The sequence below is a fragment of the Diadema antillarum genome, unplaced genomic scaffold, assembly GCF_040938485.1.
Source record: "Diadema antillarum isolate AM-2024a unplaced genomic scaffold, OU_Dant_1.0 scf00000030, whole genome shotgun sequence".
Lineage (NCBI taxonomy): Eukaryota > Metazoa > Echinodermata > Echinoidea > Diadematoida > Diadematidae > Diadema > Diadema antillarum.
In genome coordinates this window covers 56,055-69,053 of record NW_027270919.1, presented here as the reverse complement: position 1 = coordinate 69,053, position 12,999 = coordinate 56,055, and the positions used below count along the sequence as shown (strand labels likewise).

Below are 12,999 nucleotides of genomic sequence, written 5' to 3'. Positions count from 1 at the left end.
TATTCAAAAAGTAAATTTTTTTGAAATTCTCTTTTTATTTTCCTTATAGGTAGTTGTACGCATGTGACATAATGTACTGTAGTAGTCTTCTCTTCCAGCAGTGACTGCGCAGATACTTAAGATATTCGTAACTTTTGAACGGATTGTCCAATTTTCCTCAAACTTTCACTGATGTGTTCTACTAGTATTGCCGCATTCTCTCAGTCCTTATGTATATGAAGGTGGACTTGTCCTTTAATGTTTTGTTGTTGTTGTTGTTGTCTTGTACTCAGTCAAAGGACAGTCAGTGGAGGACAGGATGGAAAGAGAACACAAACAGATTACCCATGAGCTTCAGATCCAACTAGATGAACAGTCAAAGGAGCTGGAGACGATTAGCGAGAAGTATGAGACGCAACTCAAGGTAAGCAAACGCATTCTACTTTGAAAGCATTGAAATATGATTTAAAGCCCGTCTGCACTAGCCATTATTTTGATGCCAGAACTTTTTTTGTAAAGAGCGCCATCTATTAAAACTTCTGGTGGCCGGGTTACATCCACAGAATTCTAGTTCTGTGGTTACATCGTTATTTTATACTGTGGCTGATTGCCGCCTGCTGGTCAGCGCACGATCTCACAGCAGCTGTGCGCAGAGCCGAGAGAACACACACAAGCAGTGAATATTATGGTGGGGTACCGAGAACCCAGCCCGGCCCGCCCGGCGCGGCCTCGATCTTTCGGCCGATCGCGAGGGAACGGGTTACTAGTCGCGAGAGAGATCCACGACAATCCACTCACTCAGCCCAATGACCTACTCGCTATACACCAGCGCAGCTCGCATCTCCTCCCACTGGATCCAGCATTTACCAAGTCGTATCCGTGACATAATCGCAGATTGAAGTTCGACACAACGATCTGAGTGTTGAAGACAGTGTTTGAAAGCACCGAACAGATCGTGAAGTGATAAGTGACAACGCGATACGTATAATGGTATATGGTACGTACCATGGTACTATGGTACGTGGTATACATATACGTATGAACTGGACTGCACAAGATAATGCGGGATCGAAGCGAGCCGCTGCGCTGCTAGGCCATCCCCTACGTTTACGGGAACCTGGTGATCTGTGTGTTAAGTCTATGGGGATATCAGAATTGAGTATGGAACGGGTTAATTGCTGCACACCGCTCGGCATTATGGGAGAAATGCTGGGCACCACAGAGAAAAATGAGCCTTATGATGGCGCTAGACATGTTTCTTTCCGGTGCAGACCCACTTTAAGAGAGAGTAGGAGGCAATATAGTCAAATGATATATTCTGAAGGGGAAAATATATTGCTGGTGTAGTGTAGGCAAGATGTATACAGGCTGGCTGCGTGATTGTTCGATATCTCTAAACAGAGATAGCCTGACTCTACTATGCACTCTCAAATTATATGTAAGTTCTATAATGTCAATCATTTACACTTAAAATTATTGTTGACCATTTGGAGCAGTGATTTAAAAAGATGTTTGAGTTATCACATTTGATGCACATTTGTAGGTTAGTTGTATCACATAACATCCTACCATATGAAAAAAAAAATGCAATAAAGCCTAAGAGGCTCCAATGAGGAGATATCACTGTTTTTCTATAAAGAAAAACACCAAAAAAAAAATAACTAGAGGGTTTAGCATATATTATATATAAAATATATATCATAACTATTGTTCACATTTTGTATATCTAACAGTATTTAACATTGATCACTGATTTTCACATTAGTTGTGTCAATGCCTAACTCACATTTTAAAACTACATTTGAAGCACTATAGCTGGGTTTTTATTTCATCTGCAAATGGTAACTAATGCATTTAACATCAGATTTCCAAGCCAGCCTGGACAAATCTTGCCACTCAGACTTGAAAGTACCTGTAGCTTCAAGTGGTCTATAGACTCTTTCAATAACCCACCTGCCCAGAAGAAGGCAGCATGATTAGAATTTCAAAAAACAAGACAAGGAGGTGAGAGAGATGAAGTCCAAAGCTGAAAGCCTAGAGAGGCAGCTTGCAGTGACCCTACTGTCAGATTTTGCCTTTGGCCTGGTGAGGACCGACTGATTTTGCTATAACACGCATTTTCCATAGACACCTGCCCCAGTACTCTCCGGACTTGTCTTCAACGGGGTTTATAGTCATAGAAAGGGCAGTTTTTCTGCCACATCTGTGTGCAAGCAGACTACTCGCTTTATTGAGAAAATGCCCCACTTTTGTTGGATTATCAATTTGTGAATTATGTGAAATATTTAATTTGATTGAGATTAAGGTGAAAATATGTAATCTTGAATAGCAGCACAGTGCTGTTTCCTCTTTTGTGAACTCTGTTGTGCTATGTATTAAATGATTTGATGTAAAAAGATGTAGAAGGGTCAAACTCAAAAAGAGCTGAGCAGTTTCACTTTCTCTGTAAATTTGTCTTATCAGGAGAAATCAGAGGAAATTGACGGAATGAGGACAGACTTTGAGAAGCAGCTGTCGGCCGCCAACGTCGAGCACCAGGCGGAGATCAACGAGATCGAGTTCCGGCTGGAGCACCAAGAGAGCCAGCACCAGAACGAGCTGTCTGACCTCGAGGCTCGTCTCCAGAGGGCCATGGAGGACCTCAAGTACAAACATCAGGAGGAGATCAAACTTATGCAGCAGGTGGGTATGGGTCGTGGTCCTTGGGGAGTGGTCAACAGTCTTGGGGTGTGGGTCACAATTTTGGGGTGTGGTTTGGGGTCTAGGGGCTCACAGTCTTGGGGTGTCGTTCATGGTCTTGGGGTGCAGTTCATGGTCTTGGGGTGCAGTTCATGGTCTTGGGGTGCAGCTCATGGTCTTGGGGTGTGGTTCACAATCTTTGGGTATGTTTCATGGTCTTGGGGTCTTGGAGTGTGGTTCATGGTCTTGCGGTGTTGTTCAAAGTTGCAGGGTGTGGTCCATGGCCTTGGGGTGTGTTTCATTAGCTTAGGGTGTGGCTCATGGTCTTGGGGTATGGCTCATGGTCTTGGGGTGTTGTTCATGGGTTTGGGGTGTTGTTTATGGGTTTGGGGTGTGGTTCATGGCAGGGGTGTGGTTCACAGCCTTAGGGTGTGGTTCATAGTCTTGGGTGTGGTTCACAGTCTTGGGGTGTGGTTCATGGTTTTGGGGTGTGGTTCACCGTGTTGGGCTGTGGTTCATGATCATGGGGTGTGGTTCTTCATCTTGAGGTGTGATTTACAGCCTTGGGGTGTGATTCACGGTCTTGGGGTGCGGTTCGTGGTCATAGGATGTGGTTCTTGGGCTTGGGGTGTGGTTCATGGTCTTGGGGTGTGGTTCATCATGGTCCAAGGGTGTTTTGTTTTTGCTCAATGTCCTGAGCTTTGATCAATGTCTTCAAAGCCTTAAAGTTCGCATTTGTGCATTCTATTGTCCATAGAGACAGTGTTTTATATTCATTTCTCTGCATTCATTCTCTTACTTTTGGAGAAAAAAAAAAAACGTTTATCTTGATTGACTACTTTTGTAGTTTTAGTCATATTGTGCAAATCAGTAGATATGGTATAGTGTGCTAATTCAAAACAATGTGTTAGTCAAATGTTTTGTGACAGAACATCATGGCATGCTTCCAGACATTACAATTTGTTGAACACCTCACCTTATGGGTAAATGCACTTCAGTTACAGGTATCATGAGAAGTATGTCTGAATGAAAGAGATTACTAACTCATAACTATATAGAGGGCAGACTCTGTAAAATTGTACAGGCTGTATTGTGAGTTAGCACTCTAGTACTTACTAGTTTGTAATCTCTTTGGTCCGAATACCATTTATGATTATGCTAATATTCTGTGTGTGCGCCCTCTGTCTGTCATCTCCAGGCGAGTTTCCCTACTAGTCTACACTACCTAGACCCTGTTGTTCCAAACAGTGAGGGAGAGGGTGTCTCCAGCCATGATCTGGAGATGCAGAATGTGGCATTACAGGTAAGTCATGCTGGTGAAGAAAGACTTGTTTTTTTCTTATGACACAAGTATAGAGAAAATTGTTTCTGTTGAGCTGGTGGATTCATATTGTAATCATGCTATATTGTAATCGTACACACATTGCTTCTGATGATGACATGTGATCAGCTCGTAATGACAAGTTTTAGGCAGTCCTTGAAGGTGTTGGAAATTGAATACATCAAGCTATTCAGGGATGGGCACTATTCTTTTACTTGTTATGAGATGTTTTCATCCATAGTAAAATTGTAGTTTGAAAGCATATAGCATTGATAATGAAGTGTTTTTTACAGATCCTACATTTTGCAAGGGAATAGTTTCAGGCATGTGAATTCATCAAGGACTTTTTTCTCTCTGTCTATCTTTCCATCTACTATGTATACCATATTTCATGAATATAATACTTTGTGAATTGGGTTTGTCAAACAATTTTTATGAGTGGTGGAATTCACTATTGAGAACCACATTGCTAGAATGAGATCCAAGTTTTCCATTTTCAAGAGACAATAGCAATTTCCCGCCCTTCAGAAAGTATAATGTCGCTGGGGTGACAAGACCTTGTATCTGCAGTTTTGGTGAAAATGACTTTTATGGATTAATGGTCAAATAATGGGTTAAGTGGTGTCCTGTCCAAATCCCAACTGTCTTACCCCATAAATGACGCCACCACGGCATGTCAAAGGAAAGACTAACCCATTCACTATAGTGCTTTGGCCGCCATATTTTTTGGCTCTCCTGAACATTTGACATTTTGTAGATACGAGGTCTTGTTGCCCCAGTGGCAATAAATACATTTGTGCCACCAGAGGCAATATGATCATGACAAATATCTATCAACTCCAGAAATTCTCAAAAATAAAGCATTGTAAAAAATACAGGGTGTACAATGTCTGTTTATCTTTTTGTCTGTCTGTATACCCACACCAGGCTGAGTTGCAGCAGCTGAGAGGGCTCCTAGCCGAGATGAAGCTGAAGGAGAAGAGGACGGAGGTGGAGCTGACTGCTCTAAGAGGAGGTAACACACACTTTGACCTTTGACCTTTCACACCGTGTCATGAGGTCAGGAGGTCCAGCCAGTGGGAAGCTGTGATGAATCAGTGTCTGAGAGCAACCATTAAAGGGGACCTCCGGATGATTTTCAGATTTTTACATTTGAACAACTATAAATTAGTTATACTGAGGACAGAGTTTCAGAATTTGTGATAACTCGGATGAAGAATAAGAATATTTTCCAAATTTAGAACAAATTGCAATGAACAAGGATGATGACATTGCAGAGTCACCATGAGAATGCATGAGTTGGGGCTCAAGGAAGCAGAACAAAAGAAGAAGGCATGCATAGATTATACACAGGTGAACTCGCAAGCAAGCGGTATTGTAATGGAATTACACTGCTACATTTTTGAAATATGTGAACCTCCTATGTCATCATCCTTGTTCAGTGTAATTTCTTTAAGGTTTTTCAAAGTATTGTTTCTCTGCTCAAGAACCACAATAGATTCCACAAAATCTATACATGGAGTTGTCGATTTATGTACTACATGATGTGAAATTATGAAAATCGTCTGGAATGTCCCTTTAAACTCCTTTTCTATAATATGTTTGTTTGGGGGTAGGGGTGTGTAATTGCATGATTGTAGAAGCAGATTTGGTATCTTTGGGGAGATTCCCCAAATAAGCGAGTGAAATTTATTGTAGTTCACTGCCGCTCAGAAGAACACTGTGCACAGATAAATAGCCAGTTGAGTATTATTGATATTACCATGTAGAGATCATGATAAAAATAATCATAATGCTAATAGTAATTACAGTAGGAGAGAAGTTAAATTGTGATAGTATTCTGTTATTTTCATTATTACTGTTATTGCTATTTGCACTTTAAAAACACTCAGGGTGTTTCCACTTTGAAAATTATCATAATATGAATAATGATTACAGTGGAAGAAGAATTTGTGTTGTATTAATATTTGTGATTACCATTATTACTGTTACTGTTATGGTTATAACTTTTCTTTTAAAATGCTTTTGTTGTTTCTGTCTCCTTTGTTTTCATCTTTTCATAGCAGCAGGAGGAGTAAACAGCCTTGGGAAGCAGGGACCAATTCTTGCCGAACCTACAGAAATAGAGGTGAGGCCCCAGTCTTCCTCAACAAGAGTTTGGTCCCAAATCAAAATTACACAGAATAAAACTTATTTAAAAAAGAAATCACCATTAAGTATTATTCTATTAGTTTCACATATTTTTGTCATACTAATGTACTTTTTAGTATACAGAAAATACATTGTATATGATCCCAAGTGAATGGGAGGGAGTTGATTTAGAACAGTGTCAATTGAAAAAAAAAGGAAAGAAAGTAACTAAAATTGTTGTGATGTGATAGTCCAAGTAATAAAACAAAATGTATGGGGGTATTCATAATTATTCTGGGAAAAAAAGATATGAGTCAGGTTTATTTTTAACCCGTTGAGGACGAGTGCTGAGTATACTCGGGCAGGTGTCTATGGGAAATGCGTGTCTTAGCACAATCAAATCGTCCTCAACGGGTTAACCAAGACTGTGTGCTAAAAAATCTAACATCAAAGTGCATCCTAGCATTTACCCTTTATGAGTAGATGGGAGAAAAACATTGTGTTATGATCGATTTATTTATTTGTTTATTATTATTCATCTCATAAAGTCATTACAATACGTATGATGTGATGTTATCTCAGAGTTAACTTTGACACATTCACGTTTGCTTTTATACCCACAGTACCTGAAGAAAGTCTTGTATGAATACATGATGGGCAGGGAAACAAAGGTAAGCTGTCATCTAGAGAGACAGAGATCGATAACCTTAGGGGTTTTCCCGATCACTTGTACTTTTTTTCCCCATTTAATCATATTTTCAGATTTTGAAGAATTTTGATTTTATCTAGCAATAGAAGATTTTATCATTTTGAAACTTTAAAAAAAAAGTGCAGACACAGTGTTTTCTTTTTTTCCCCCTGTGGCAAAAGCTAATTCAAGTTTCGTTTTCAGTTATCAGGGTGAAACTGGAGCATTTCACATTCAATCATGCTCCCAATTTACTCATGTTTAAGTTAGAGATTGGGGAAAGATGAAAGTAAAGACTTCCCAGATATAATTCAGACTGATATTCCCTTTATACACCTTCCAGACGATGGCTAAAGTAATAGCAGCAGTGCTCAAGTTTTCCAGGGAGCAGACAGACAACATTATAGCCAAAGAAGAGCAGAAGCAGGGAATGGTAAGTACACTGACCTTTGACCTCTGATCTCATGACCTTCCCCGACACAGGAAATTTGGGATGTTGGGATAACCTGTCTTGAGATATGTGACCCGCTCCGACAAAAAGATCCGAAAGTCGGGGGAGGACAATTTTCTAAAAATGGCATGACATTATTCCCTTACTCTTCTACTTTCATTTCATATATAGCACAACTCGTAAAAGTGCTGGGTTGCGGAGATATCAATGATTTTATTAGCGCATGTCAAATGGTTGAGGAAATCAGAGTTTCGAGAAACCCGCTTTCAAAGTTTTCCTGGTTTTCACCTCTTGACAATAGAAGGCATGCTCCTAGCGACGTCCACGATGTTCATTCAAGCTATAGCACCAGCAGTCTACGCACGACCAAGTAGTAATCAGGATGTCACGCACTGACCAATACGATCACTCCCTCGTTGCTAGGGGCGGAGTCTAGCTGCGGCGCTAAATCCAAACCTTCGGACATGTTTCTGTTACGTTGAAAGTCGGAAAATCGTGGCCCAGAAAAACGCTGATTTCTTGCCTTATATCATTTAATAGCTTCGAAATTTAGACAGATGATAGACAAAACATTAGATTACAAAATTATGCCAAAAACAGAAATCCGATTGTTTTGACCAATTTTGCTGATGTGACTTCAAACTCGATTTTCTTGTCTCAGCCGTCAGCGACTTTAGGATCCTTTTGTCGTAGCGGGTCACATAAAGAATATCAACAGAGTCTATGTGTCCCTCTCTACCCCTATCCCTACCCCAACCCATGCCAAGCAAACAGACAAAAGTCTATTTCAAACAGACACAAAATGCAGCAAAACACCCCCCCCCCCAAAAAAAAAAAAGCAGTGTGAATCCAAATCCTATTTTTTTCAAAGACAGACTGAATATACACCACTGTCTGCAATTGTGTGCATTGTTCTAACATCTTCCTGTAGCAGGTCATGTAGAGTAGTAAATATTTTTTCCCTAATTTACCTTGTAAGTTATGGTGTTCCTGTCATTATTCACAAGCCTTTATTTTGTTTGCTCTGCTGAGTGTCGTACTGCTTGTGCTTACAACAACCAGCTACCCAGTATAATGTTCTGCACAACCATGCCTATAATACCCTTAGTGCATTGTCATGGTGGATTTGTCAGTGACAAGTGTCCTGTATCAAAGTGTTTTGATGTGCCATACATTCAAATCTTATGACCAAGTAGGTCAGAAAAAAAAAATGGTCATAATACATCTGAAAAGCTGATTTAACATGTAAAGCTTTGCCCAATTTGTTCATGAAGCTGTTTTCATTGTATACTTCATTTACTTGTGATGCTTATAATCATCATACTTGTAGATAGGCTTGAAACGTTGTATTTGTACATGTACAGAGATAATCTTTTTACAAGTGAAAACTACCTGCGTTAGTAGTGTTGGAAATCTAGAGTGTTGTGCTTTTTGTATTAAAAGCCATTATTCTACTCTACCTACTGTACCCATTTAGCCAGGATTATGTCACCAGCAAAGATGCATTTAAATGTGTTAACACAAGAACTCAAGCTTACAAACACAGCAATGTAATACTGCATTCACGTTTGTTATTATCATCATGCTTATCACATAAATGTTTTGCTAAGTCTTCCATTTGGAGCCAAAATGTCAATATATGCACTCAGCACCAATCAAGCATGTCCATCATGTTTAATTCATATTATGCCACGTTGCTGTGACATTTCACCATGTCCAACACATGAAATGCTGGGAAAAAAATGACCATAATAAACTCATGCAGGTTTTCCCATTTAAATCTTAGGAAACTAGACCTAATCCTGCTGGACCTACTCACCGCCATCTTTCCCCAACATTTTATTTTGCTCTCTCAGTTCTCCCCTGCGCCCCGTAAGGCACCTGGCTCTAGGCTAGTAGTCGATGTGGATTCCATATCCATATAGGTCGATGAGAAATAGACTCCACTGTAAGTGATCTTTTGCCGCTGGACAGCATACCCATCTCTCCATCCTCTTCATAATGTTCAGATATTTACCAATTTTCCTTGGGTTTTCTGTGCAAATTAATCATCTTTGAAATCATACGGGGAAACCCTCAGCTTCCAGACCTTCTCTTACTCCAGTGTCTCACACATAGAGGATCGATGTATACATACTTGGTGTTTCTATAATCAGACAGCCTTGGATGTCGTTTGCTCTCTTTTCTACGCTCATGGAAATCTAACTCATTTTTATCGATTCATGATTCATCCAAGTCCAGTTCAAAGTCACTGTGGTTGTAAATTTGTGCATGTACATGTTTTCCCCTGTAGTTTCAGTGAACTTACATTTTTGTATTTGCCTGCCAAACCAAACTTAACAGATAAATGAACACTGAAAACTGAACACATACTATTGTAACTGTTGTACAATACAATACATCAGACTGAGTACTTCAAATATTTCTCATTGCAGGAGATTTGTATATAACATTGAAGAATTTCTTCTGTAGTGGCACAAATCACACATTGTATTGCTCTATTATGTACAGTGGAGAATACTCCTTAAGGCATGCGTACATTACTGTTAATAGTTGCTTGTTGCAAAGAAACAGCCGACAGACTGAAACACAATTCAGAAATATTTTGGACTTAGTGCAAGGTGGGATTATTTCATAGTGATCATGAATTCAGTGGTTAGTTGTAGGCCAGTTACTGACATTGTAAGGATTTTGAGTGCATAAAGTCATCTTCAAAATTTCTAACGCTCAGTCAGTGTAAATGTGTGCATGCATGTTGCAAAATGATCACAAGAAATATTGGTGTACACATTGACATGCCTTGTGATGATATAAGTACACATATCCTTTCCTCACTTGTTATAGATTCATCGTGTCTCAGTTTTCATCTTTTATTTATTCATTTATATTTGTCTGCAGTGATGTATGCATTTGTTTTGATGTGTATTGGCCTTCACCATGCAATACTAATTTCTGCTTTTTGATTTTTCATTTTCTTGTCATTTGAATTTGTCAGCAATCCGAGCAAACAAATGAGGTATAGCATTGTTACAGAAGTTGTGCCCAACTTGCATCATTCAGTTAGTCATTCTCATTCTCAGCCAAATATTTGCCATTTCAAATCTGCATGAAGATAAAAAGTTCTATGCATCATATAGCTCATAGGCAGAATGTAGGATTTCGTCGTCTTTTCAATGAAAGCAGTGATTAGATTCTGTCACCTTTTAAAAGTCTCTCACAATGAATTGACTAAATGTACTCAAGGATGATAATGCCTCTTCAATCTGACTCATGATTTCATGGAAATTCTCTCTGGTTTGGCATAGACTTTGATAAAGGTAGTTTATGAATCTTTGATTTACAGCTACTGTAGCTTCTAATAAAAAAAGGAAAGAAAATAGAAGGAGAAGAAATGAAGATTGGGACTGTAAAGAAGGAAATGCTGAAGAACTTGTATGCCATATCATAGGGACTAGTTTACCAGCCTGCAGCATATAAAGTGATGTGAATAAGCCATGGTGATACATTCTTTCTTGAACATATGCCCCAAAACAAAAAGATTTTTTTATTATGTAAATGTAAGGGCACCAGTTCATAAACTACGTATATCAGGCATCAACCAGATTCTGTTCCACTTCAGTAGCGTCCAGTAAAAGGATATCCCTTTGTCGTAATAAAACGATCTGTGCTGGTATATGTGCGCATTTACTGGTGTCACGAAACCTTGGGAGTAAGCATGCATGATGTGTTGTAACTATATAATATGGGTCTGTTGCAAGGGCATGTATGGCCTGGCAATTCGAGTTTAGTATTGTTGTCACTGATACTTGTATGACGTAATTCATTTAGTGCGGACATTTGATTCTACATTCCTTTGGTGTGTGTGATGCTTGGTTTTACTCCTTCTCAGGTTGATATCCATGTCTTGTGTACCAACCAATCTGAAGTCAAACCTTGACAATTCTCCTCATTTCTCCCATGACATTGTGTCGCTGGGTCTTGCGGGTGTGTGTATTCAACATGCCATGAAATTGTGCTAGTATAAATGGTCACACAAATACATATTACACACAGCTTTTATTTCCACTCTCCCAATGTAAAGCGTCAGCATCATATTTCATGTATTGAGGAAGTCATCTTTCTCATTTTATGCATCATGATGGAAGTTTTGGGCAGTTACTTTGTGAATCTCATGCTCCTAATCTTAACTTGTTTTCTTCTGTGTTTAAGGGAAATTGCATGAAACAGTCTGAGAGACTAGGCCTAATTTTGAATTTACAACTTAAAGGACAAGTCCACCTTCATATACATAAGGATTGAGAGAATGCAGCAATATTAGTAGAACACATCAGTGAAAGCTTGAGGAAAATTGGACAATCCGTTCAAAAGTTACGAATATTTTAAGTATCTGCGCAGTCACTGCTGGAAGAGAAGACTACTACAGTGTATAATGTCACATGCGTACAACTATATAAGGAAAATGAAAAGAGAATTTCACAAAACTTTATTTTTTGAATAAAGTGCACATTTCTTCGACTTGCTACTGACGTATGTTAAGGGTAATATTATTCCCCCTGCCTTCTGAAAGAGAGAAGTCGAGTGTTCTTTTGTTATGCGAGAAAAATGGAAATATGTTGAATTTTCTTTATTCTTTCTTTATATCGTTGTACTCATATGACATCACAAGCTATAGTAGTCTTTTCATCCAGCCGTGACTGAGCAGAAACTTCAAAAATTCATAACTTTTTAACGGATTGTCCGATATTGCTCAAACTCTCACTGATGTGTTCTACTGATATTGCTGCATTCACTCAACCCACATGTCTATGAAGGTGAACTTGTCCTTTAATCAGCATGTGAAGTATTTATGTGTATCATATGATGTGTCTATCACCAACATTTTATTAGCCTGATAACCTCTTCAATCTGTGTAACCTGGATGAATTGAAATCGCATTCATCCTGACATATGTATCCTTGCCATCACCTATACTGCAAACCACCAGATCCCCGATCACATGTGTAGTACAGTCAGCCAGCGGCTGTCCAATAATTACGACCTGTAAGTCTTGGCTTGCTGCATGCCTTGCAAGGTGTGAATGCTACACAGTCACCTGCATGAGAGCACTGATGCAGAATGGGCTGGCTCTGTGCTGGCTGGCCACATTGAGAGTTGTAAAGTCATCTCTAATCAACTACTCTGATATCACAAGGTCATACATTCTCAAAAGTCACGGTCTCAAGGTCAAACCATTCTCTGTTGCAGGCTTAAAGTCACATAATTATTCTCAGTGTCACAGTCCCACACATGATCAAGGTCACTTATGCTCAAGGTCACACTTTCTCAATGTCACAGTGTCTAAGTCACCAAAAAAATCATGGTCACAAATTAAAGGTCATACATTCTCATTGCCACATTCTCAAGATCACACATTTTCAATGTCATATTCTCAAGGTCGCACAAAGTCAATGGCACAGTCTCAAAGTCACAGATTATCAATGTCAGTCTTAAGGCCCACATTCTCAATGTCACATACTTAAGGTCATATGCATTCTAGGCAACAACCTCAAGGTCACACATCCTTTGTTCCCGTTTCAAGGTCACAGTCAAGATATTGTGCAGTCTCAAGATCACACATCAATGTGACACATCCCAAGGCCCACATTGCCAATGTCACACATTCTCAAGGTCGCACATTTGAGAACGTTCAACACTGTCACTGTCATTAATTGCTATGATCACACACATTTGACATTATTCACTAATTACAAG

The 12,999-nt window shown here is 39.3% G+C and overlaps 1 protein-coding gene across 1 annotated transcript in view; it reads left to right on the top strand.

Moving 5' to 3' along the window:
* Nucleotides 1-12,999, top strand: part of LOC139740856 (uncharacterized) — an 80,817-nt gene that overhangs the window by 64,197 nt on the left and 3,621 nt on the right. The window contains exons 20-27 of the mRNA XM_071651440.1: nucleotides 273-403; nucleotides 2,443-2,661; nucleotides 3,857-3,961; nucleotides 4,907-4,994; nucleotides 6,043-6,107; nucleotides 6,733-6,780; nucleotides 7,141-7,230; nucleotides 12,233-12,288. Of these exons, the coding sequence (XP_071507541.1) occupies nucleotides 273-403; nucleotides 2,443-2,661; nucleotides 3,857-3,961; nucleotides 4,907-4,994; nucleotides 6,043-6,107; nucleotides 6,733-6,780; nucleotides 7,141-7,230; nucleotides 12,233-12,288 (802 nt within the window). The remainder of the gene's footprint in view (nucleotides 1-272; nucleotides 404-2,442; nucleotides 2,662-3,856; nucleotides 3,962-4,906; nucleotides 4,995-6,042; nucleotides 6,108-6,732; nucleotides 6,781-7,140; nucleotides 7,231-12,232; nucleotides 12,289-12,999) is intronic.